At 39.8% G+C, this 27849-nt stretch overlaps 1 protein-coding gene across 1 annotated transcript; it reads left to right on the top strand.

Annotated features, from left to right (window-relative positions):
• Positions 1-9411: 9411 nt before the first annotated feature.
• On the top strand, positions 9412-27121 carry LOC142384388 (putative E3 ubiquitin-protein ligase HERC4). Its single transcript, XM_075470593.1, has 23 exons — positions 9412-9682; positions 10887-11007; positions 11088-11164; positions 12129-12350; positions 12486-12577; positions 13643-13773; positions 14779-14903; positions 14986-15059; positions 15149-15261; positions 15388-15447; positions 15733-15835; positions 16895-17090; positions 17184-17332; positions 17452-17568; positions 17748-17846; positions 18312-18476; positions 18592-18732; positions 18873-19039; positions 20117-20183; positions 20268-20338; positions 24764-24947; positions 25048-25150; positions 26109-27121. The coding sequence occupies exons 1-23, from the start codon at positions 9457-9459 to the stop codon at positions 26324-26326; spliced, it is 3021 nt and encodes a 1006-aa protein (XP_075326708.1). The 5' UTR covers positions 9412-9456; the 3' UTR covers positions 26327-27121.
• The last annotated feature ends 728 nt before the right edge of the window (positions 27122-27849 follow it).

The following is a 27849-nucleotide window of genomic DNA, read 5'->3' as shown; positions in this document are numbered from 1 at the left end:
ACAGTAAGTTTGTCTCCATCGTCTTCATTTATCAGTTGATATTTTTAAGATTTTAACTCCAGCCAGTGCTGTTCAAAGCCCACAAACAGTTATGAACATATTATGAACATAATATAAGCATTTAATGAACGTCCATTTTTCGTAACTCCGCTATAATTAAGAGTTATTTTTCTTAAGATATTTTTGCAGCGCTTAAATAAAAAAAATCTTGTTTACATAAAATACATAAAATGCTGAGTTTTACCCAAGTCCCACATTCTTTTTTCACAGCATCCTCTCTTTTTTATGACAAAAACAGACATTATTTATTTAAAAAAACGGGAATTGAAGTCAATCAGAGAGCAGGATTGTGAGTTTTAGGTTCAACCATCCCCAGTTGCACAATCACAAACACAGTACAGTACAGTACCATCCACTTTCCTCTTTATCTCTCACCAAATTCCTCATCACATTCCTTGGCTCTCCTCTAAGATAAAAAATTGATGTGTTTTTTTTTCTCTCTCATTCTCTCTCAAACCTTCCTCGATCTGTTAGCTTAGTTTTTATTTAGGTCAGAAGTCCCGGCTTTACGAAAGTTCTTGTTCTCACTTCAATGGAAGTCCACCACCGACGCAGCGTAAATTTGTTTGTTCTTCTTTTTTTTTGTGTGTGTGTGTGTCGAGAGAAAGCAGCAGAGCAGAAAACCGAGACGGATGGTTGCAGAGATGGATAAAGTCAGATACAGCAATGTTTCTTTTGTGAACTTTTATCATAAGTTTAGCCAAAGTGTTAGTGTAAATCAGACAACGTGTCCGATTCCCTCCATGGAAATCCCCTGAAACTCCCCAGGGCTCTTGTGCTATATCTCAGCTGTCGGACAAGGCCTACATCTCTCATCTCTCTTTCTCTCTCTGCTCTTTATGTGTGTTTGTGTGCGTTTTAGTGTTTCATCTCTGCTCCATCCTCATGCCGGCACGGCCCTTTGAAGCCTGATATCTGGTCAGTGTAACTGCAGTTTTGTCCACTTTCAGTAGTCACATTAGACACTGGATCTAAATCTAGTACTTAGAGCAGATACAGAAAACATGGGTCGGGCCCCATGAGAAGAGTGCAGTGGCTAAAACCTTTATATTTGATATAACTCCTTATGACGTAAAAAGAAAACATCTAAAAGGGTTTTTTCAGAATGCTTAAAACTGTCCAGTGAACCGTTTTATTTCTCATCCTCAGAGGAAACTACATACATGAGTATAAAGAATAAGATTAACAATAATTATTATTAATTATAAGAGCTCATAAAGATTCAGAATACCTACAGAACTCTGTAAATATCTTGTAATTTCTTTATTTTGTAACATATGCAGAAAATAAGGCAAAAACAGGCTTGAAAACACGCTTTAAAGTGAATATCTGCTCTGAGTTCCTTTCTCCTCCAACACAGCCTGAACCCTCTCAGACGAGCTTTCTGTCCTTTCTTTAAGGAGTCTTCAGGAATAGTTCTCCAGGCTTCTTGAAGGCCATCCCAAAGCTCTTCTCTGGATGTGGGCTGCCTTTTGTTGCGTTCTCTGCCAACATGATCCCACACTGCTTCAGTAATGTTGAGCTCCGGGCTCTGGGGAGGATTCATCCCTCCATCAGACCTGCTGCCACTGATTTTCAGCCCACTTCTTGTGTCCTTTGGCACAGCTCAGCCTTTTCTCCCTGTTTCCCTTCCTTAAGAACGGCTTCCTGACAGCCACCCTTCCATGGAGCCCATTTCTGATGAGGCTTGGGCCAACAGCAGATGGATCAGCTGAAGGTCCAGATGCATCTCTCAGCTCCTGTGTCAGGTCTTTGCTGGATTTTTTCCTCTTTCTTAAGGACATCACTTTCAGATCCTGTTCATCTGCTGTAGATAGTTCTTTTGGCCTGACACTTCTTCTTCTGTCCTCCACTTGTCCAGTTTCCTCAAATGTTTTAAGGACACACTGCACACCATGCTGAGATATGCCAAGTTTTCAGCTAACAGCTCTTTGGGAATCACCTTGTTGCTGCAGAAATCCTGTTTTCTGTCTGTCAGACTGTGTTATCTTTGCTGTTTTTCATAGATGGGAACAAAATAGGAACACGTGACGCGTCTTTGTGACAAGCTGCCAGTAAAGAAGTGCCTGAAAGTTCTTTGCTAAGTTGTCTGTTCTGTGTAGACACAACACTGGTTCATCCCCTGAGTTACACGTCCTTTTTATGCTTGAATGATTAATAGGTCAGATTTGAGTGGCTTAACAAACAAAAAAACACATTCCTCTGAAAATGGTCAGGTACAAGGACTGGACTGAAAATTTGGGGAATTGATTCAACTTAGAAGTGGGGATGGCAGTTAAAAGTTGATTTTCCAAGCTCTGTATTTACACAGCGACTCTTAAGGATGATATATATTTTTGTGATGGAGGACAGTGTGAAGTGGAGTTACAATTGAGTAGAAATGTGAGATAACCCAGGAGTTTACCAAGAAGAGCTTTATTCTACGTAAAATGTAATGCCGTTCTCCTCTTACTGCTAAACCGGTTTTATCCAGGAGAGTACGATGATGCTTTCCAAAGGCATCCCCGGTTGTAAACCTTAGTTATTTCACTGTAATCAAAGATGGATGAAGACTTGATGTGCGCTCTGCAGTTCTGGATAATAGAAGCTTCTTGGCGGCAGAGCCAAGCTCCAACACAGAGACGATGAGGAGCTGCACCATGAAAAATGGACGAAAATGCTGAATATTCTGCAGGGATCACAGCCCTTTGCCAAAGACTGTGGAAGACTGTGGATCCAGGCCATTTACTGATATTAATGTATTACAATAATAAATTTCAGTGGGATGTTTCTTTAGTGTTATTATTAACGAAACAACCGAACCGAACACAGAGTAACGTGTGTGTGAACAGCAACTAAAAACAATGCTGTGAAAGTTCTGATATATGTTGATATAGTTGTTTTCATGTTCCAGGACATAAATCAGGAGTTTCAATTTTTTTTTAAATATTAGTGACTTTCTATTGCACTGTGTGATTAGCATTTCCCCATTTTCTGTGTTGCATTAATCAAAGTGGGACAATTTATAGCAAAAATCCGGGAGAGGAACAGATGGAAAAAATGACACAAAACCAACTGCAATGGCTCAGTTCCATTAAGCTTTTCCAAGGTCTCAACAGCAGGACCTCGACTTAATGTAATCCAGCCATCATCAAAGTGAAATATCAACAGTAAAAGATGTTTTCCAGCACAAAATTCAAGCTAACTTTAATATAATCAATCATTTGAGTACTTTATCGCCCCAAACTGGTCTGAATATGTGCTGTGGGAATAGATCTACTGAAGTCTGCACTAATTTCATCAGATGTAATGAAATATTTCTTATTGTGTAGCATGAATGGGCTTAATGGATGTTGTCAAATTGGATATACCACATCCAGATGAATGCAATTTCCAAACGTATTCCAAAAAATACAGCACATGGTTTACAGAAATCATAAAAAAAATCCCTCAATATTTTAGGATTTTGGCAAGCAAATACATTGAAAATGAAAGCTCTTAAAATCCATATTTGCTCTTGTCTCTCCCAAATAAGATATTGGTTGTCTGGTTTATAGTTTGGTCTCATACTACAGGACTGTAGCGATGATAAAGGGAAGATAATGTAAACTTTTGCCCCCTTGTGAGTTAATCCAGTCACGGTGTTGGCAGTGTTCTGATTGTAATGTCTTATTTCCACGTCTGCTCACATGAAAAAAAAAGTTTTTTAATCGTGTTTTGTCTGAAGATAAGAGTCGACCAAAAGTAGAAGCTGTTTTCCAGACATGACAGAAAAAAATATGAGAAAAGAAACAAGTATCAGAGGGAAGAGATAGAAGAAGAAACAGTCTCTGCAGTCGAGTTGTTTTTATATTTGTGGAAACAGAAGTGGGGATGATATCGTGGGTGATTTTTGGTCCTGGTACGGCTCAGCACTGCTCTTTCCTCTGAATCTGACCGACCAAACACACGCGTGCAGAGTGCTGGAAGAGCTCAGTGCACTTTGTTTCTCCAGAGGCTGCAATTCTTCATTTTTCTGTCAGAGACTCATGTTGCTTCGAGGGGATAAAACTTCTGACCTGAGTACAGCAAAGCCGCATTCACAGGAGAGATTTTAGATTTAAAATGCAGGCTTCGTGTTGAATAAGCAGAAATTGTGGAAAGAAAACACTGTCACCCATCGCTTTCTTTTTCTTTCGCCTCACTGAGTTTTCCATAATCTCATTTTAACATCAGTGATAACATTATTAAGGGATGATCGGTGGTCACTCGCAGCAGATCTACTCTGTCTTTTCCATTTTCTACCTCTGGGTATGATTGAAGGGGAAATCTGTTTTATTGCTCTGTGGCACAAAACAGGGAAGAAAAAATAAAGTGATGCTCCTCCAGCCCACACTGAGCTGCAGCTTTGATACTTTCTGGCAGCTGCAGATTAAAGGAGTGAATGGTTTTGAAGGAGAATCTCTACAACATGGTTATCCTCCTCAGTAAAGCTGAACTAACCCCAACGGAACTCCAAGGAATGAATTATTCAAGAAGGTAAGCTCAGGATTTCTGATACGTTTGAAATAAATGTTCAAATGTTCCAGTTGTGGTCCGCATAATTGGTTCAACTGGTTCCATTTACATGCAAAAAGGTTAATTACTTAGATAAACTGTAAGTGAATATGAGTGAAATGCTGGTGCATGTCAAAAATGATGGGAAATATGTTAAATCTAAATAATGGTAGTGCAAATCCTCCTTTACACTGTAAAGCTACGAATATATACTTTTTATCATAACGTTATTACATTTTATCACAGACTGTAAGAGTCTGCTGTGGTGTTATTACTTTTTTTAAGTACATTTTGATACTTTTAGCATGTTAAAATATAGGAACAATAAAATAGTTTAGGGTGAGACGCTCGGTCATCCGGGAGGGGCTCCGAGCAGATCGAGAGGAGCCAGGTGAGGTGGCTCGGGCATCTGGTTAGGATGCCTCCTGGGCGACCCGACCCCCGGAGAAGCGGCAGATGATGGATGGATGGATGGTTAATTGTTTTTAACTTAGAGAGGACATTAAATGGATAATGTGTGTCCACACAGGTGTTTTCATTCTTTGTGGCTGTGTGGGAATATTCTTCTAACCCCTGATTCAGTCATTTCCTTTCATTTGCTACACAAAGGCTATACGGCAGGGTTTGCTCACAAAATACTTGAACTGACACGTAAACTCAGTCTGCAACCCTCAGTCCTTCAGTTTCATGGTTCGGTCCTTTAGATTTCCCACCAACAGTCATCATTTGTTTCGAGATGGATGTAGACATGTTGACATCACCCACTGGCTTCAAGTTTAGCGTGTTATCCTTCACCATCTTTGTTTTTTTTAAGTCAGACGTCATGAGCGAGGGGTACTGCCAGACACGCAACACCCTCATTTTAGTCGTTTCCTAAAGCATGACCTGTTTCACCATCAATAAAAAGCACACAACACTTTCAGGCAGAAGTTATGGATGCTGTGTCCATGCTTTTCATTGGCAGCTTTCACATCTGCATCATTAATGCTGAAAGATCTGCCCGCTCAAAAGACATGACATCGTCACAAAGCAGAAAACTTTGTAATCGCTGATGATCACCAATTTTGTACATTTCACCTGTCAGTAGGACATCTTGTGGGTCAGCCAAGGAGGTAACCATGGCAGCCAGTAACTCAGGAGAAGGTTATATAGATGAAACGCGTGTCTACTTCCAAAGAAACCATTTTATTTTCCCAACCTTCAGCCTGTGGTTCTTAACAGCTAACCTTCATCAAGTAGTTTGTAATGTACAAAACAGCAATGAAACAGCGACTGAATCCTGAAACCACGTTTCAAGGTGAAGTTATTTCAAGACGTCAGATGCTGAGATGAGAGTTTTCGTGCACGCGGCTCCATCCCCCAACCCTTTAGAACTCCAAATGTGAACTTTGTTACGACTTAAATGCGATGCAACATTCATTTAGTGACTATTTCACAAAATGCAGTGACATTGTGTTCCTCTGTGGAGCTATTTTTTGTGTCCAGTAGAACAAAAAAAGCAGAAAACAATTGTGTTTGGGGACATGTAGCAAGCGATTGAGTTTTTGTGACAAATTTTCCATTTTGCTGGGAGACTGGGTTGGGAAGATATATATATATATATATATATATACCAGAACCTGTATATGTCTGCCATCCAGATGTGTGTGTTTTTCAGGAAGAATCTTGCTTATTTCAACAAGACAGACCACATTCTGCACATATTATAACACTTGGGTCCACAGTAAAAGAATCCAGGTGTTAAACTGAGATTTGAAGCATAATGAAATTAACTATTTAGAAGCTGGAAGTCTACATCAAACAAGAATGAAAAAACATTTAACTTCTAACATTAGAATTGGTGAGTTAAAAGAGAATGAGGTATTTTATGCCCTGTGCAAACCAGTGCATTTTGTACCCAATCTTCTCTTCTGGAAATAGGTCTTCATGCCATGAATGGTTGCTTCATGGCTCAGGTGTACTGTAACTCGGGTTTTGTCTTATTCAAAACTTCAGAAAGCTCCTTTTCAACATTAAAAGTAAAATCAATATCATGCATACATTCTCAGAGCCACAACAGCTCCTACAAGAAAAAAACAGAAGCCTACCAACCACCGAGGAAAATAACCGATAAAGTCATGGTTGTAAAGCAAAATGAAAACATCAACAAGTCTTTGAGTAGAAAGTTTAATACTTTAAAAAAAAGTGTTTGTGTTTATTCCTACTTTAAAATTCACTTTTTTCTCCATTTGCATCTCTGCTTGTTGTTTGTTTCAGTATTTTTTTTACACTTACGGTTCATTTAAAGCAACCTTCAGGGGAAATTGTCGCGGTGAAATGGACATTTTCCCTCATTTAGTTGATTTATAATCTATTTTCAGAATTATTAATACACCTTTAACCCTTCAAATAACATATTTTTCATATATTGTTCAAATGAAAGAGGTAATATGAGTACAATAGAACAAATTAACTGTAATAATACTAACTTCTTGGTATTATAAACAAATACTTACAGTCAAGCACAACAGCAAATATAAAACAGAGCAGATAAAAAGATAGACAGACAGTAGGACACGATAATCTAACTATTACAACTACTGGAACCATTCTGTCCAACCCACCAGTGGTGTGTGTACAGTACAAAAGCTGTGCCCAGACTAACTACGACCCCATTATTTCAGAGTAGTCCTGACAGAAGAAAACAAACAGAGACAGAAAGAAGAAGAGAGATGGTCTGCAGCTTTGGGGGTTACCCGTGCAGCTGGGCTGATGTGCTGCAGAGGTCAGAGAGGCCAGGACAGATTCAGACTCTCTGACACACTTTAAACACACACCTACACACCAGCCGCTCTTTGGGACTTCTCCAAATCCCTCTCGTGCTGATTTGTTTCTTTGCAGTGAGAAGAAGAGCAGAGAGCAACGGTGAGCTTCTAAGGACGACCAGGTCACACTCTTAATCTCTGTGTCTTTTGTTTGTTTTCTCAGGTTAAGAACAAGCCCTCTCGTGACACTGATGCGATAAGATCTGTTTCTCAGTGAATACCTATGTTCCATTTTAGGTCAGAATGCCTGATACTTTAGCTAAAAGCTCATTTGGAAGGAGGATTTTCACAAACACTGCACTTCCAATGAGGACTGGCATATGCTGCGACTAAAATGTTGTTTCTGGGTCAAGCTGAACAGCAAGATTTATCTTTTTTTTTTATGTAAAAGTTTCATGTTACAGTCAGCGTTATTAGACGTCACTTACACAGAGAAGTCACTTTGTAAAAATAGAAATTCCTCTGCAAGTTACTGAAAGTTCAAGGCCAATCAACGTTTTCAAAGTGAGTTGTGTCTCCCTGGCCACCATTCCAGTGACTCTGTCTCCACCTAGTGGTCAACCTCTGTCACCACTTCTAAATTTGTTTGAGCTGGACCCTTTTGGAGGAGGAATGACTCAACATTGTTAGCCATTTTTAAACCATCCATTTATTTTTTACACCTGCTACATCAGGAAACCGTTCACAAGCACCACAGTCCCAACACAGAGACAAGTAACCATTCACGTTTATAACCACGGCAAAGAATAACTAATTAAGCTTAGATGCATGTTCATGGACCATGGGGGGAAGCCAGTACGTATGCGGTATTCAAACTGTACTGTTACACATATAATTCAGTCAATTTTATATGAGAATTAAATATTTTTGTCTGATTAAGTTGGGCCCAAATGCAGTTCGAAGCAGGCAGGGGGGAAACAAATGACAGAACTGTAAAAGTTTTATTAATAAGACAAAGAAAAGGGTTCCAAAACCCCAGCAGAACTAAGCAGAGATGGAAAATCTGAATGACTGACAAGGTGAGAAACCAACAGTGGCAAACCAACACTGTTACAGATAAGCATCTGAAGCTGAAGAAAGGAAACAAGGGACTATGTGAAATGAGGGAGATAACAACTTAATGCAGAGCCGGTGTGGCTATCAGACAAAGAACCTGCTGTGGCAGGAAGCAAAGCTCACTTCAATTAACAGAGGCAGCAAGAACCACAAAGTAAAACAGGAAGCAACAGTAACCAAAGCACGACAAATGGGTTTAAAAGACAGAGCAAAAAAAGAAGTAGTCAAACCCAAATAAATCCACAGGCCATTTGCAACAAGCCTCATCACGGCTTCATTTTCCTGCATTATGCAAACTAAACGTGCCCTTTTCAATGTGAACACTTTCAATGTATAGAAAGCCCTGAATCCTTCCTACTGTTGCAACCTTCGCTATGTATTTTCTACATGCCAAAAACGTTGTCTTTCTTCAGTGTTCCGGTACTTTTAGTTTAATCAACTCAAAATAATAAAACCCCATCTTCCTCTCCTGCCCTCCTTTAGCTGTTATGCTGCAAACAAGTGGAACAAACTGCCAGTGGAGATTAAACTTTCACCAAATGTAGACATTTTTAAATCCAGGTTAAAAACATTTCTTTTCTCATGTGTCTATGCAACTATGACTGTTGCTTGTTTTTATTTTTAATTATTTTATTTGTTTCTCTTTATATTCCTTTATGTATTCTTAATGCTTCTTACACTCTCTGCTGCAATGCTTTTATGTAAAGCACTTTGAATTGTTTTGACAATGAAATGTGCTGTACAAATAAATTTGACTTTGACATTGACGTCATCCTCTGCTGATGAACCAAAACTGTAGAAATGATCATTTAATTTGATCATGCATCACATTTCTGTGATCTGACTAAAAACCCGGTCTGTTGTCGTTTCACTTTCATTTCCCTTCCCCTGAAAGAAAAACAAGCCAGCTGTTCAGGAACAAATGTAACTTTTGTTTCGCGGTTAAGTTTCGTTTCTGACTTGGCGGCTGCAGCCGCGCTATAAAGATCAGCTGCCGCTCGTCAGGAGGCTCTGATGCGACATGTTTGCGTGGGGAGAGGACTGTCAGCGTGGGTTTTGGGTGAAAGGCGACTGCAACACCACCGACGCCGCAACGGGTGATGGGGTCTATCGCTTGAATTTAGGATATCACGTCACAGATCTGTCAGCAGGTCGCAATGTGCTGGCTTTTGTCAAAAGTAATGGGAACGCGTTCATCATGCGCACCAATGAGAGCAGAGACGGAGGAAGAGTGAGAGGAAAACAGAGTGAGTGTCACTTTTATTTGATGTAACTGACAGCTACTGTGGTGGTGGCACTGTAGCGTGGTACACGTTTAATTTGTTGTATTTTATTTTGTTCTGCAAAGAGCAAAAGTATGTAATATTGTTTATTACAGTTCGCCACACACAGCATCTTTCATCGTTCTCGGAACGTATATGATAATTTAACACAGAAAAATAACATCTGCACCAACATCAGAACAAATAATTATGTATGTTGCATCGCTACTCAAAAAAACAGTTTCATCAAGTACATTCAATATCAACTTGTTTCTGAAATACACAGTCAGCAAATCATGTCTTCCAAACATTGTCATATTAACTGTTAGCAGGTAGGCTTATTCCTTTTGCCTGCCTGTACAGCGGAATAATAGTTCTAATGATGAACAGACGTTTGTCTCTTTAGCCATCAAGCTCGTGGCATTATTTATTGTAACGTGCACATACTGTTAACCAGGTACAGAGAGAAAAAGATGAGAGAGAACATCTCTCTTATACAGGTAGTGGTGACGTCATCAGTCACACGTGACCCCATGCCATATTTGGTGAAACAACGTCTCCCCCTGAACAAATACAGTCACATGCATTCATACATTTATCCACTCTCAACATTAACCAAATCAATCATGTATCTATTTTAAGTTATTTATTCCTACTACTCTCCAGCTTCACGCGCTCGAGGTTGCTAGGCGACCAATGCTAACTACTGGCTAGCCATTTTCAGTACGTTACGTTCGCTGAACAAGTAACGTTCATAAACAAAATCAAATTAAGTCCAACCGGGATTATAAAGTACCATATAACATATTCACCCATCAATTACACCCTTCTAACTCTCCCTTCTTACCTGCAAAGAGCAAAAGTATGTAATATTATTTACTGTGTTCTCGTTCTCGGAACGTATTCCCGCGAGACTTCATTTGTCCCTGCACACACAGTGTAGCGAACGAGCTCTCTGCTAGTCGGGATTAGACACTGCATACTGATCGGTAACACAATATTTTACACTCCATAACCAGTCTCCTACCTTATCAGAAAACACTCTATTGTGACTATTTTCACCACACTCTGAACATGAGCTGTCCTAAATGGGAAATCAAATTAAACATCAATAACAATCACGTAGGTATATCAACCCACTGATGGCTCTGTATGCCACACTACTGTAAGAGCTCCTGTGTGTTTGCAGAGTTTGTGAAATGTAAGGAGAAGATTGAGGCTGTGAGCTGTGGTGATGACGTGGTGACGCTCCTGTCCGAGAGAGGCTCAGTTCTCTGTGTGGACACAACTCAGACTCCCTACACACCCAGGTGAGGAAACACAACAGTTGGTTTCTGTTTACCCCACAGTTGGTAAGATCTTGACTTGCTTCTCTTTGCTGCTCTCGCAGGTTGCTGGAGGCTTTTTCTAACACACCAGTTTCTCAGGTTGCTTGTGGGAGCCAGCATTCAGTTGCCCTCAGCAAAGGTGCAGTAATGTGTGCAGTAACATGCTGTATGAGAAATATAATGTCATTTTTGGTGGGATAAAAGCACATTTTTGTCCTTGTACAAACAAAATTGATGTTATTGTTGATTTTTTTTCTGCATTTTAAATGGGAAATGTCCTTGTTTTTGTATATCTGTACGTGATTTGAAACAATCCTTAAAGGTGCCGTCGGCAGGTTTTCAAAATTCCGAGTCTAAAGTTGGAAAATTCGAACTGATACAACTTTCAGGTCCCTCCCCCTCTGTGGACCAGGTTGTGAACGTGAGTTCACACCAGTGTGCGCGCACACAAGCTGGGGGCAGACTCACGCTCAGCATGGAAGAATTGGTTGGTGACTGTTCTGCTCAGATAATAGATCAATAATAAACCTAACGTGATTGGTTAAAAACAGCCGGGAGCGCTCGATTTTTGCAAGCACGATTACAGGCTTTAGAGGGAGCTACAGAATTTGGGATTTTTCCTAAACAGCCTATTTAATATTCTCCTTTCAGAATCCCATGACAGTTCAAGCTAATATGACTAAAAAAAAGTTGCCGACGGCAGCTTTAACACTTAAAGATTTAAAAACAAATAAAAGAATCTTAAAATGGACTCTAAAATGCACAGGCAGCCAGTGGAGGGAGGCTAAAATGGGAGTAATGTGCTCCCTCTTATGTGTTCCAGTTAGGAGGCTCATAAGAAGAAACACCATACAGTACTTGTGAGACATGCATAGACAAAGGAGAGGTCTCCAGAGCTTTTTATTCTTCACATTGATAATCATTTATGAAGCAGGATGCTGGTGCAATCTGCCATCTGCATGTAAGCAGTGCTCGCACACTTGAAACCCAGAAGGGCAACACTGACCCAAAGCCAGCAGCAGTTTCGTGTTATGAAACCATGAAACTGCTGCTGTGTGGAGACAGGTTTGCACTGAACTCAGGTGCTGTGATTCCCACCACAGATGGTCAGGTGTACACATGGGGCCTGAACTCCAGAGGCCAGCTGGGTGTGGGGAAGAAAAATTCTGGAGCCAGTTCACCCCAACACCTCCGATCTCTGTCAGCCATCCCCGTGGTTCGGATCGCGGCAGGAGGAGAGCAGAGCTTCGCCCTCTCTGTGTCTGGAGGTGTGTTCGGCTGGGGCAAAAACGACTTTGGACAGCTCGGACTGGGAGACGCTAAAGGTGTTTTTTTTATTTTTTTTTATTTTTGATTCACCGTAACATTGATGTAATTTTTATTTTATGTACAGTACCAGAAGAAATGTGCTTTTTTATTTACATATTAACCTGAACAACATCGTGAATCTTTTTCGGCAGACAGACAAACACCAACCTCGATCCAAAGTTTGAACCTGAAGAAAACTTCTTACATTTCCTGTGGGAAGGACCACACCGCCATTTTGACCAAGGTTGGTCAACAAAAGCTCTCTCAGTAGTGCCAACATCAAGAACTGACCAATATTTTTATATTTAATATAATATTTCTATAATTGCTTCATGCTCAGACCTTTTGCATTCTCTGTATCGAATTACTTGACAGCCATCACATGGCCTCTGCTGTTTTCTTGTTTATAACAAGCTATTTTCATGGGTTTCAGTCCACATATTAATGCTTTTTTAATTTCTCTTCCTTGCCTTTCAAAATAGTCTGAAATCAGCACATAACGATACATTTATTTAGCTGTAGCCTACAATATAGGATATATTTTTCAAGATTTTTTCTTGTTTTTTGGTCATGATTTTATGTGAACAACCGTTGAACTGTAACGTGTTCGCGTATACTTAACAGGTATTGGCCAGCATGAAATTATCTCCTGTGATTGGTCGGATCTTCTCTTATAACTATTTAATAAGTGACATTTTCAGTCTTTTTGTATATTTAAATGTTAATTTTAACGACTGAAAATAAAAGCAAAGAAAATACAAAATTATTCAGGTTGGAGAACACACTTTGAGCACAAAATTAAAGAATATCATCACTTAAGGGCTTCGGTATTCTCCACCAGCTCTTTTGGGAATTATCTTCGAGTTTAATGTTCCAAATAGTTGAGAACTTTGGCTAATCTCTGTTGGATCATTTAAACTGTTTGCTAGCTGTTGCTAGTCAAATGTCAGCCCTGCCCTCTCAGTCCTGAGGCTGATAGTTGCTCTTTGTGGTTGTGGTTCTGCTGGAAGTTTCTTCCTGTTAAATGGAGTTTTTTTTCTTTGCACCGTCACCTTCTGCATGTTCAGGACGGGGCATTGAATCAAAGAGGGGTTTCCTTTCGACTGTATCTCTGAAGTGCCCTGAGACGACATTTGTTGGGATTTGAACCTAATTGAATTGAATAAAGAACAAAAACACTGAACTGAAAGAGGCTGAAAAGTCTTTTTAGTCATTTTAACATGAATTTTAACATTTTAACATGAATTTAGACTGGAATCGTTGCACTTTCTGTGGGACGTTTAACTGTTTTGTGCTGTTGCTCGCTCAGGATGGCGTAGTGTTTACCTTCGGCTCTGGACAGTACGGACAGCTTGGACACAACTCGTTACGGAATGAACTTCGACCTCGGCTTGTTGCAGAGCTCTGGGGGGCAAAAGTCAGCATGATTGCATGTGGGAGGTACTTCACAGCTCTCTTTATAATGCACCAGTTCTATTATGTTTATTTTTTTTCACTCATTTCTTTTTTACATGCAGAGTGCGATCAGTTTGCCAAGTCTCCCAGAGAGACATATGCATAAACACTATAGATTTGAACTAGTTTATAGTTTATAGTCTGCATCAGAGGTTCTGTTCATTGTTTTGCTGCAACATTAGCTAAAGTTGTAGGGCAAACAAAAAGGATTTTGAATTGTCTTTTTTAACTTAAGCGTTCTGTATGAAAGCAAAACAATGAAATTTTAATTTGAAGATGGCTATGACTCCCTATTATTACAGGAAAAGCTTCTCCCTGGAAGAAGATCTGAGACTGTAGTAATATCAGGCACATCTTTGTCATACATTTCTGTTTCTGACAAAGCGTTTGGTAGTGGTTTTAAAATGTTCTTTATAAAATACTTCACTATTATACGACTAAGGAGACTTTAACTTTACTAAATACTCAAAGATATCTTGGGGGCACTTTACACGGAAACGAAAACGGGTTAAAAACGCAAAACCTTTTTGCGGATGCACTATATCGTTTAGATGGTAACGGCGTTTTGGGGGCATGAAAACGCAAAAAGGTGAAACCGCCCTCCACAGTGGAATTCTTGAAAACTCTCCACTGTCGCGCCACCGTGTAAAGGATGAAAAACGCAAAACTGCGTTTCTCGTCACATAGAAGTAGAAAGACTTGGTCTTGGTAGTGTTGCCACCTAGCCATCTGGTGTGTTTACTGCATCGATAAATATGAAACTTCACACACTTTTGCGTTTCCGTATGCACGCAGATTTTCACCCTAAAACGCTCGTCTAAACGCAGATTTAAAAGTGAAAACAAAACGCCACTTTTGCGTTTTGGTTTCAGATCGTTTCCGTGTAAAGGTAGCCTTAAGCTGTTTCTATGAGAACAATAAAAAGGAGTCTGTCAAAGTGTGTTTATGGCTATGATGAAAAGAAAAGGTCTCAGTATATTTTCTACTCAGGCATCACACGTTAGCGTTGACAGACGTGAAGAGGGTCTACTCCTTTGGTAGTCGAGAGCAAGGGCAGCTGGGTCGTGAAGAGCAGAGTCATCCGTCTGTGCCGCTACCTGTTCAACTGCCTCAGGGTAACTATGTCTGTGGTATAAATGGCTTAACTCACGAGGGTGTAATAAATGGAAGATATTCAACTTTATTTCTGCATTTCAGACACCGGTGATCCTAAAATTACAACCATCTTCGCAGGGGAAAACTGTTCATTTGCAACGTGCTCTTCTGCTGAGGTACCATCACTCACACACATGCAGAAGAGACCAGGATGGGCTGAGGTTTAATGTCATGAAAATCACCTCGGCTTGCTTTTAATTCACAGGAGGTTCACAGGGATTCAAACGCTGACAGCGACATAAATCTGCGCTGTCTTGAAGGCATGATCGATAAATGGACTTCTGAATGTAATTCAAAGTCATGGAAAAAGATCAAACAGTCAGTATTATGCAGCAGAACAATGTTAAATAGCCAAATAATTACGGATCTTATTCCTTAAATTTCTCATTTGGATTGAAAGCTTTAATTCTTAGTGAAATGTACTAAAGTGCTTCCTCTCTACAGAGACATCTGGAGAACATTTTCGTCTGCATCCTGTCTGAATAACAGCTTCCTTGAGCAAAGGTAAACACAGAGTTTTTTTCATTTCACTCATCACTATGATATAAAAGTTTAATTAACAATGTGACGACCAGAATCATGACTCCATCTCTGCTGAGTTTGGTCCCCAGTAGATGTAGTTCTCTGTCAGCCACCAGGTAGGAAATCTCCCTGGAAGATAAAGGCTTGATTTAGCCGAACAAACAGGATCATATTTTTTGGTCTGTTTTTTCAACACGTTCAACTAAACCCCAACTATCTGAACTATAAAAGCTTTATGAGGACTTAGCCTCTTTGTCTTCTTCGCAGTGGTAAACATCTCCAAACATCACCAAAGTACCACGGCCTGAACTTGAAAATGGCACGACTCTCTTTCAAGAAACTGGTGAAGAACGACAAGGTTTGGGAGGAGGTGTGTAACTAAATGAAACTTACAGATTTTCCATGTAAATTACAGTAAATATGCCCACTGTATACAGCAGATCTATCTTAGCTGAATTTTTGCCCATTAAATGTAGGCTATTGTTATAATTTATGTGAGGCTACTATCATGTTAAAACGAAATAGCATAGTCTTAAATGGAAATAGCTGAAATCACAAAATAAGAATAATAACATTAAAGCAAGGCAATTTTATTTGTAGAGCACAATTCGTACACAAGGTAATTCAAAGTGCTTTACAGCTCCATAAAATCACAAGAAGGCAATAAAATCATTAAAAAAACAAAAACAAATATAAAATAATCATTAATTCATTCATTTAAAAGTGAAGAGTGTAGATAAAATACTTTCAGGTGTCATATGCACAGCTAAATTAACAATGTTAGATAAAAGCCTGTTTGAGCATTTTTAAAAATCATATTGTATTCCAATATTTGTGAACTCACACATTTCTATTTGACATAAAAAAGACTTCCAGGCGTGAACAACAATTAAGAACATTTTAATGCCATATAAAACCATGGGTTAGAATTGTTTAGCCATAAATCGCCTATTACAGAACTTATTTTGCATTCCAACAGGTAGGCTTACACATTTTGTTTTGACAATGGAAAATTACACATCTTCTTTCACATTGTTAGTAAATAAATCAATAGGCCTACATATTGCAAGAGTCTAATTTACTATTACTCATCTTATTTAACAACACAATGCATTCAAACATTTTACAATGTATGTTTTAATAAAAATCTTTTTTTTTAAAAAGTCATCTGAAGACATAAAGTATTATTTCCCTTGAGATTAGTGCAGTACTATGAAAAAGGCTGCGCAACAGCGCCAAAACCTGCCAGTGGTCAAGAAAGGAATGACACATGTACTGCCATAGAGAATGAACAGGGAGACATAAGATTGACGTGTGGAAGTCCGGTGCGTGAGGGATGGAATACATCATGGACATATTTTGGAGGCTTAGACACTTACGCTCCACACCTGAAGCTGCTGTTTGCTCACAATCCTTTCCAAACTCATAGGTTGAGGCTGCAATTTTCCACTTGCTCCCTCTTCTTGATACGAATCCAGTGGGAGTGGAGGGTTTGAGGATCTACGTGCTTCTGAATGAGCTTCTGCACGTGATCCAGAAGCACACACGGCAACAGAACACGAAGCTCGCTGAGGCGGTCGCTGCTGCCGTAACACACTTGCCTGCTAAGAGCCTCCAGGTCATAGGTACTGTCATGAAATAGCTCTTGTTAAATTAGAATAACAAGGCATCGTTAAAGGGACATTTATGTTCACAATTGTTCATGTTGTCTCCTTAAGGGGACTGGTGGTCCTCACTGTCGCCCTCCACCATGCTCAGATTTGTGAAGGTGTGGAAGAAGGCCCTCTCAGTGATCATGTCGTCCAGGCCTGTTCGGCGCAACTCGGGAGTCAGAAGTCTGCTTCAAGTCCTTCAGTATATGCACAATGTCAGTGTAAAAACCATTAAAACCCTTCATCCAAGTCACTGTTTTTAAAAAATTAACCTCTTTGTCTGTTTTTCCCCCCAGGAATGATAATCAAGGCCTAATAAATGTCTTCTTTACAGGTTAACAGCCGGGTTGCAGAGTCTCGGAAGCTTCCAGAGAGCGGTTTTCATTTGTTGCTCGATATAAACTTTCTTCTTGAAGACGTGGAACTTCGGTATCTACGATCACAACGCATGGTGAATGAAAGACAGAATAACCTTTCCGCTTTCCTGTCCATCTTTGTTTCTGTAGTTTTTCATTTAATATCAAGTCTTATCAAATCTCACACGCACCGTAAAATATTATTATTATTATTAGTTAATACGTTTTATAGTGTCTGTTGTTTGTTATAACCGAGTGTTTTTCATCCTTTCAGTTTGTAGATGCTGAGCCACTCGTTCTCTGTAACTTTCCAATCGTGATGGATCTGCAAGCAAAGATCCAAGTTTTTTACATGAACGCTGAATACACCAAGGTAACTGCAGCCTTATTAGACACTAAATAATGCTCAAAACATGCACAATGACATAAAGTAGGGATGCACCGATGCCACATTTTTTTTTAAACCAGAGTACAAGTTCTAACCTTTGAGTACTTGCCGATACCGAGTACCGATATGAGTACTAATCAAGGCCATTACAGTTTTTACAGTTAAACAGATTTTCTTTTCTTTAGGCATATTCAACCCAAATACAACTTAGTAATATAAAACTACTCTTAGTGCAACATATTGTTTTAACATTTTAACTTTCACAAACACATTGCAGGAAAATTAGGCTCCTCTCACACTGGTATCGGTTCTGTAGTATCGGAACACTTTAATGAATACTGAGTACGACTACACGCACGTGGTATCGATACTGGTATCGTATCGGTGCATCCCAAGCGTAAAGCGTTACTTAATTACAAAAGTAATTTGAGAAATTTCATTTTGAACCAGATCCAGTCTACTCTGCAGGGACAAAACTTCTTGTTTTTGGTTCTTGGATTGAGTTTCCCTGTTTCTCCAAACCTTGAGCTGGACCTGAGGCGAGCATCACTTTTGGAAGACACCTTTAAGCAACTTGCTGCAACTCATCATAAAGACTACAAGAGGCCACTTGACGTAAAACTGAGCAATACACAAGTCATATTAAAAATCATTGCATTATTTAGCTACGCACGTAGGAGCAACGATTTTGGCAGAAAACATATACTTGTGCCCTTTTTTGTTGTTGTAGGTCTTTTTTGATGAAAACCCTGAACAAGATAACGTCTACATAAAGGACTTTTTTTATGAAGTCTTTCATGAGATGGTGTCGGCTCAATCTGGGATGTTCGTGTTTAACGATTCTGAAACGCTGGCGTGGTTCCCCTCCAGAGTAAGACTTTATTTTTATATGAAATCACCACAGTATAGACCCTGAATTCACGGCATTTAGTGGATTCCCTATAATAAAGAAGAGCTAAACAACTTATATAAATGATTTCTGATTTTAGTTGCCTCTGCCATTTCCATCAGGTACCACAGGAGGTTCGGCGGTTCCACCTGTTTGGGGTTCTGTGTGGACTGGCTTTGTACAACCAGGTCATCGTTCACTTACCCTTTCCACTGGTGCTGTTCAAGAAACTGCTCGGAGTAAAGCCTTCAGTGGAGGACATGATGGAGTTCAGCCCAAGCGTTGGCAAGCAAGTGAAAATTAATCTAAATCACACTGATTTAGATTTTTACATAAATAAATCACCCTCATTTCTTTATATTTTGCTTCCAAGCAGCCAGACTTTCTTCTAATCTTTTAAAGTATAGCTATAGCATTAGTTCTCCAGGCTTTCTGAAGGTCTTTCAAAGTTTTTCTTTGGACATTGGCTGCTTTTCACTCATTTTCAGAGAAATGTGTTTTCATTTTCAAGCCACGTAACACTGACCTATGAATCATTCAAGCATAAAAAGGCTTTGTTACTAGCAACCTGTCACAAAGACACATAATTTGTTCTCATTTCTTTGGTTGCATCCATAAAAAACACCAAAGAAAATAGTATTTTTGCAGCAACAAGGTTGCACGAAAACAAGGTGACAGCCAAAGAGCTGTTAGCTGAAAACTTGGCATATCTCAGCATGGTGTGCAGTGTGTCCTTAAAACATTTGAGGAAACTGGACAAGTGGAGGACAAAAGAAGAAGTGTAAGAAAGACCTGACACAGGAGCTGAGAGATGCATCTGGACCTTCAGCTGATCCATCTGCTGTTGGCCCAAGCCTCATCAGAAATGGGCTCCATGGAAGGGTGGCTGTCAGGAAGCCGTTCTTAAGGAAGGGAAACAGGGAGAAAAGGCTGAGCTGTGCCAAAGGACACAAGAAGTGGGCTGAAAATCAGTGGCAGCAGGTCTGATGGAGGGATGAATCCTCCCCAGAGCCCGGAGCTCAACATTACTGAAGCAGTGTGGGATCATGTTGGCAGAGAACGGAACAAAAGGCAGCCCACATCCAAAGAAGAGCTTTGGGATGTCCTTCAAGAAGCCTGGAGAACTATTCCTGAAGACTCCTTAAAGAAAGGACAGAAAGCTCGTCTGAGAGGGTTCAGGCTGTGTTGGAGAACAAAGGAGCTCAGACCAGATATTCACTTTCAAGCTGCTTAGAATTGTACAAACGTTTCTAATTTTCTAGTAAAATATAAAGAAATGACGTGTGGCTCAAGACTTTTGTGATTTTGAATCATATTTCTTTGACAGTCATGTAAACATTGCGCTCCTTGTTTTGGTTTCTTTAAGGAGTCTTCAGTGCATCCTGGATGACTACACAGATGATGTCTTAGAAGACCTGGAGATGGATTTTGAGGTGGTGTTTTGCAGAGGTTCAGCAGCTCAGTCTCAGTCTCAATCCCAAAGCAGCGATATAAGTTTCTTTTTCTTTTCCTTAAAGATCACCTGGGATGGCACCGAGGTTGATCTTGATCCTCAAACTCCTAAAAAGCCGGTAACGAGCCACAACAAGTAAGTACCGTCCAAATTTTCGGTTTCATTCTTTTGTGTGGGTATAAGGACAAATTCTTAAGAAATGGTCCCTGGTTTGATAGAGATACAAACTTCAGCTGGCTTTTTAGTCCTATCCAATTTGTTGTTGCTCTTGGTTTTAGTAGTATGAGTACAAGCTTCAGTGTTCAAATGCACAGCTGAGCTAGTAGTAGATGTGTCATTTCCCACCACTGGTCAGTCAGCTTCTAGTGCTGCCTCATCATTCGCCACATAAGCAGTTGGCTTTGGCAAGAATTTTTACAGTGAAAACCTTTTTATCCACATAGAAATGATTGGTTTGTGATCATTTATTTTTTATCAACTTGTTAGATTCGGTTCTTTTAATTGGAAGCTCAAGAACGGACCGGAGTAATTCAAGTGAAAATGAAGTCTTTATTTGTAGTCACACGTCAAAGCATATCAGCGCTGGGCTCAGTGGGAAAGAATCCCCGCAGGAAGTCTGTCAGACTGCGCCTCGACTTCCGGTTATGATTCATATTTATAGCCTCATAGGTTGGACTCACTCTCGACCGAGTATGATTGGACATGAGTAGGTTCAACATCCTTCGTCATATTCTCTGGATCAGCCAAAACAATGTGTTTGTGTGAATCTGCCCTTGCTTTCCCAATTGTTTTGTCTTCCTACTCCTGGATCACTTTAGGTCATCATGGAAAAGTACTGAGACTATTTCATTCCTAATGTCTAAGAACAAAGCCAATTTTTACAAACTCATGTTTAAGTTATTAGGGTTTTAGTTTATGGGTTTTTGACATTCGAGTTTATTCTAGGGCTGAACGATATCTTGCATTTGCGATAATATCGCGATATGACCAAGTGCAATTTTCTAATCGCAAAGGCTGCGATTATTAAAAAAAAAAAAAAAAGGCTGCGATTATACTCTGTTCACGTGACATGCGCGAGTAAAACATGTGATATGATCAAACGAGATTGTCTAACCACAGAGGCTGCACTCAGGTCACGTGACACGGGGAGCAAAGTTATGAAACAGTCTACCGGAGAGGACTCGCAAGCAGGGCTGTAGTGGAGGGTAAACGCACGTAAACGCCGTTTACGCACCTCTGGAATTTAGGAAATAGCGTTTACCCACCTCTAAATAGCGTTTACGCAGCTCCTAATAGCGTTTACGCAGCTCCTAATGGCAATTACGCACGTCAAAGTTCCCTGCGCCTTGTGATCTGCCGTTGGAATACAGTGAACCCTCGCTATAACGCGGTTCACCTTTCACGGTCTCGCTGCTTCACGGATTTGCATCGTGCATTGTGTTCTGCATTCTGATTGGCTAAACAGTCTCTCCGCTTCTTCTCTACCTGTGTGTCAATAATGTTGTGGTTTAATATGTACACGTACACGTTCATTACAGTTCTCAAACATAATCGATGGTGGCATGTCGGTATATATAAATATTTTTGCCCAGAAGAAAAAAGAGCGACAACAACTACCGATATTCTTCTCTCGAAAAAAACACACCTGCACCGCAGGCTTTAGAAGAAAAAAACGCTACAGAGCCGAGTCAGGATGCAGCGGCTCAGTCAGAAGAGCAGTGAAATACACGTGAGTCACTATTTGTCCCACTGTACTTTGTATTTTTTTTCAAAATCATTTTTCATTTTCTCCCGTTCTAATCCAATGACTCGGGTCGCGGTGGGGCAGTGCTGATCTCCGCAATTTGAAGCCTTCAGTTCGTATTGATGATGAAAATGATTATTTTACAGTAGGCTACAGTAGTTATTTGTAAAAAAAAAAAAAAAAAAAAAAACGTTTATACAGTACTTTTATTTGTTAAACAAATGCTTGGGCCTGTAAAAAGGCTTTGTTCTTTGGTTTCAATGCATTATGCAGTATTTCATTGTATAATAATTGTAAAAAAAAAAAAAAGGTTTCTACTTCACGGATTTCGCCTATCACGGGCTCTTTTTGGAACGTAACCCCCGCGAAAAACGAGGGTTCACTGTAATCCAAAATAAATTTGGTGTCCTGGAAATGAAGTCCTGGCTGGTGAAGCACAGGGGAGCCATGGACCCCAGAACACGCCCCTGCAAGGCAGAACCTGACGTAGCGGACAAGGAGGCCCTCTGGGCACTACTTTAAAAAGCATGCATACTAACACACACACACACACACACACACACACACACACACACACACACACACACACACACACCATATCTACTGTAGATAGTTCTTACTCTACACATACTTTTCTTTACTGTTGAAATTTGAAATTTAATAAACTGCAAACTACAAACACATTTGTTGACTGTCATTGATTTAATATGACTTTAACTGATAACGTCATGGAATATGGCCAGGGCAGCCATACAGATTCGCGACACCTTGTGTTGCTTTGTGCTGTGTCGCGTCACGTTGCGTTGCGTCGCGTCGCGTCGCGTCACGGTCTGTCTGATCAAAAAATTCATAGTTTACCCACCTCTAATTTGACCACTACAGCCCTGCTCGCAAGCAAAGCTGTAACCTACACAATGGCCACAGGCTCAACAGAACCAGACCCTGCGGGGATGCTAGTTTCAAAGAGGAACTGCACATCAGTCGTGTGGGACTATTTTGGTTTTAAAGTGATGGTTCGGAGTAGATTCACCGGGTCATTTGAACCGTGACATCCAGCCAAGTAGCCCACCCGAAGTTTTTCCGATCTTGGCCGAACATCAGCCGAGTTAGCTTAGCCGAGTTAGCTTATCCCGAATAGCTTAGTAGGCTACAAGCGCTAACGGACCCTGGCAGTATCTCCAAAATTACCACACTAAAATCACATGCCATGACACCAAACTTCTACAATAGTACAAATATGGTCTGTACTCACAAAACGATGCATTTGGAAGTTTGTACATAGTCCAGGAGTTTATTATTATCAACACAAGCCTGATAGCTTTTCTGCTGCTAAAGCTGCGTCGACGTCACTTCTGGGAGCTGGGAGCTTCAAAGTAAGATGAGGGTTGATCTACTACAGTAGACAACAAAGTATATGCTATATACCTTGTTCCTCTTCAACACTTTATGCTCAGATGTTTGTAAGCTCAAAATATACTATTGTGTATGTTCAAATATACTGTTTTGTTAAATAAAAATGTCAGTCATCAATTCATGCATTACCTCATGTCATTATAACAGAGGTCTGTCTTCCAGGAAAGAACAGTTTAAAATTAATGTAATATAGTTTTAGCCATACTGTATGATGTATTGCTTGTCTTTGTTTAATAATACAGAAGACAAAGACCTTAAAAAATAATCGCATATCGCATCGCAATCGCAATATTGGCGCGAAAAATCACAATTAGATTATTTTCCATAATTGTTCAGCCCTAGTTTATTCTTTGCTTTCTGGTTTCTTGAGAGTTAGGGTTATTTTTTGTTCACTTCAGTTGTCTGAGATTGATTGTGATCGTTGCTTTGGTTTTGGTTGCGTGCCATGTAGTTAGCGTTAGCTTTAGCTTTATTTTTATCTATTTGTTTTCAGTCTTTGGCTTAGTTTAGTTCCCCTCTCTTCTTGTCTTCACCCCTAGACGTCCTCGGTTGTCTTAGTCTTGCCCCTTTGTACCAATTGACATTGGTCTCTTGTTAAATCCTCACCTGCTGTCACTCAATCATTTGCCAGTTTGTTGTCGTCTCTTCTCTCATGGTTTTCCTGTTGCACTGCTTCTTTGTGCTTGTTTTTTGTACATTTGGATTGTTTGTTAGTTTTGGATTTCCAGTTTGTACTGTGCCCTTGGGTTGATTAATAAAGACCTTTTGGTTCAAAGTTAGGTTTGCCTGTGACCAGTCTGCATTTGGGTCGACCTACAACTCCAGATCATAACAGGTTAACCGTAGGATTGCTGATTCATCACAGCGAAGTTGTGCTATCAAAATATTCTTCATTAATACCTAAATTGTTGGTTGCTACTTGTCGAAAAACGTATAAATAAAAACTTGTCAATCCAAGTCAAAAGTACACAGACATTTTTCCTGTAATGAAACAACTGAACTTAAAGACAGTCACCAATGTTTTCATTTAATTATTCTTTAACTTTATCACTCCAAGATAAACACACACAAAAACTTCTGCAAGGCTTTCTAACAGACTAATCCGTCTTAGGCAGGAAATGATATGTCATCAATCCTCACAGCAATCTAGTAACCAAACTGCTCGTTATAACTATGCATCATCTGCGTAGAAACGAAACATTCGTTTAATATAGGCGGATGTCTTGTTATCAGTTACATAGAAGTCAAAAAACAAAGAGGTCCAGAATAGAACCATGGTGTACACCATGAGTGAGTTTCTAACAGAAAAGAGTCAGAGCTATGAATTCAGCCACTCGCTGTACAGAGCAGTTAATAGTTTGACATGTGTGCATGCTGAGTTACTGCTTTTATCTGCTGAACAGGAAGGAGTTTGTGGATGCCTACGTGAATCACGCCTTCAACACATCAGTCGAGACTGTGTTTCGGGAGTTCATGCGGGGCTTCTTCCAGGTGTGCGACCGGGATTTGGTGAGGCTTTTCAGGCCAAAAGAGCTGCAGGAGGCGCTGGTGGGGAAAGACTTTCAAGACTGGGAAAACCTGAAACAGGTACCCAAACACGTTTTCATGAATTTGTTTTGGATGCTGTCTGTCACAGAAACAATCTGTTAACACTGATACTCATACCAGCTTCTTTTCCGGTGATTAGAACACAGTTTATGAAGGCGAGTATCACGTCAGCCACCCCAACATACAGATGTTTTGGGAGGTTTTCGATGAACTGACTGAGAATCAGAAGAAAGCTTTCCTCTGTGAGTATTGCAACATATAAAATTTAAATTTAAATGTAAAATTTAATATTAAACACATTAATTAAAAATTATGCCGCAAACTGCTCAGACAAGACTTCCGATTTTTTGGCAAAATTATAGTAACGTGACCAGAATCTATTTATAAGCACTGTTTTATATTCTACATTCACCTAAGTCTTGATGGTTTCCACTGAGCATATCAGAAATATTGAAAACAAACACTGGATCTTCCACTTTGTATGGTATATTTCTAAATTTGTGACCTTCTTACATCAAATATCTTGATTTCTTTTATTAAGTTTTTCTTGTTTCCATTAGTTTGACATATCAGGCCGTTCAGGCGAGGATTTTTGGTATTTAGCCAATGCAGATGAACCTGTGTGGAAAGGCATGTAGCCCTGACTGATTGGTTTAAGCTAGTTTGAGCTGGGAGGAGCCGACAACAACCACGACAGCTTGCAGATGATCAAATAATAATGTGTATTTGATTAGCACCACCTGGCAGCTAATTACCTTCTTAATCCTATAGAAGCAGGACTTTTTTACATGCTGTTTCTGCATTTTGTCTTAGTTTTTGTTAAATAAATAAAGACTATAATATGTCATGAGTTGTTTGTATTTAAAGCATTTTAAGACGTGGTCAGGATCAGATTGTTTTTGTCATGTTCTGATATCTAACCCCTTAGAATTGAATGAGGGAACACTCTCTTTTTCATATAACTTTAGACCATGTTTTTATCATTTTACTCAATAGAAATGTACAAATGTGTGTAAATATTTACCATAAAATGTGCACATATTCAAATGGAGACTTTACAACAAAGACTGGCATTCCCCAACGCCTATTCTTTATATACCAAAAAAAGGTTCATGCCTTTATATGTGCATCTATATCAGTGTGAAATTATTTATACAGGCCTGACCTCAACTTACTGGTGACTCCTTTTTCCTCCACCAGGGTTTGTGACAGGATTTGACCGGCTCCCTATTCTCAACCTGAACAAAATGAATATGACGATCAAAGTTCGAAAAGTTGAAGACCTCTCCAGCGACAAGTTCTACCCTGAGACATATACGTGCTACTCGTTGCTGGATCTGCCTTTGTACTCAACAAAGGAGATCATGCAAGCCAAACTGGTAGAAGCCCTGAGCAGCAACAAAAGAATCGATCACTGATCGGCACAATATTCAGGATTTCCTGCGTCTGTGCTGAGCAGAAGACTTTATGTTTAATTTAGCAACAGAGCACTTTGTGAATGGCTGATTAATGTGCAGCCTCTGAGGCTACCGTGTGTGTGGGCTATTCTGTTTGTATATATAATAATGCATAATGTGACATCTTTTTTGGTTTTATTTGACTCGTGGTATTTCAGTGGTGCCAATACGTTAGTGACTGTTCGATCTGTTCAATTGTGGAACATCACATAAAGACGGGCACATGTTTTTTTCTTGTTGTTTTGGTAGATTTCGCAATGATAGCTGAAGAGGGAAGATTAGCTTATCAAGATACACTGGTGTGATGTGTGCCCTCATCCAGCTAAGAAGTCTTAAGTTTATAATGGTATTATTTGTTACAGATAATAATATAAAACACAAAGTTTTCACAGATGTTAGAGAAATTTGTAACATGCTAAGCATTTAATGTGGGGAAGTATTTGTTTAATGTAAAAATGTTCATGGTGAAAACTATTTTGTTCTATATTTATGTGCTTTGGGCATCATGTGGGCCAGAATTAGGGGCGATTCCATTTAGGTAATTTCATATGGCACTCACCCGGCTGTGTGACAGTGATTAAGTTTCAAAACTTAATCATATTTTAACTACTGATTTATCTATTGTTCTTATTTCTTTTTTGTTTAAAAATTAAATCATTATTTTTATTTTTACTGTTCTAATGTGTCTGTAAAGCACTTTGAACCGCCTTGTTGTTGAATTGTGCTATACAAATAAACTTGCCTTGCCTAATTGGAAACACGGATGCCTTGGATATTGTGATTCTGGCATATTGCAATTGCTAAATGTTCAATGAATATGGCAAATAGTGATGGAGAGAGTGGGCATCCCTATCTTGTTCCTCTATGCAAAGCGAATGGTTTTGATATTATTCCATTCCTTATAATATTATTATTATCATTGACAGGAAACATCTTAGGGATTTCACAAAGGTGTAAAGTGTTGATCTAACATCTGTAATAGAAAACGTGTGCTAAACTGCCCTCAAGTGTCCTTTCTGGAGCCAAAACGCATACTAAAGTACCCCTTGGGAGCCAAAACATGTGCTAAACTGCCCTCAAGTGCCCTCTCGGGAGCCAAAACGCCTGCTAAAGTGCCCCCTTGGAAGCCAAAACGTGTACTAAAGTGCACTCTTGGGAGCAAAAACGCATGCTGAAGTACCCCTTGGGAGCCAAAACGTGTGCTAAACTGAGGGCCCTCTCTGGAGCAAAAACGCGTGCTAAAGTGCCCCCTTGAGAGCCAAAACATGTGCTAAAGTGCCCTCAAGTGCACTCTTTGGAGCCAAAACGCGTGCTAAAGTGCCCCTTGGGAGCCAAAACGTGTGCTAAACTGCCCTCAAGTGCCCTCTCTGGAGCCAAAACGTGTGCTAAAGTGCCCTCAAGTGCCCGCTCTGGAGCCAAAACGTGTGCTAAAGTGCCCTCAAGTGCCCTCTCTGGAGCCAAAACGCGTGCTAAAGTGTCCCTTG

Source organism: Odontesthes bonariensis, chromosome 7 (assembly GCF_027942865.1).
Source record: "Odontesthes bonariensis isolate fOdoBon6 chromosome 7, fOdoBon6.hap1, whole genome shotgun sequence".
Taxonomy (NCBI): domain Eukaryota; kingdom Metazoa; phylum Chordata; class Actinopteri; order Atheriniformes; family Atherinopsidae; genus Odontesthes; species Odontesthes bonariensis.
Note: the sequence above shows the minus strand (reverse complement) of the source record. Positions and strands in the feature narration are given on the sequence as shown.

Coding starts and splice junctions, on each gene's coding strand:
- LOC142384388 (XM_075470593.1), top strand. CDS start 9,457: ATGTTTGCGTGGGGAGAGGACTGTCAGCGTGGGTTTTGGGTGAAAGGC. Junction 15,262..15,387: donor TCATGGAAAAAGATCAAACA/GTCAGTATTATG, acceptor TCCTCTCTACAG/AGACATCTGGAGAACATTTT. Junction 18,477..18,591: donor ACTACAAGAGGCCACTTGAC/GTAAAACTGAGC, acceptor TTGTTGTTGTAG/GTCTTTTTTGATGAAAACCC.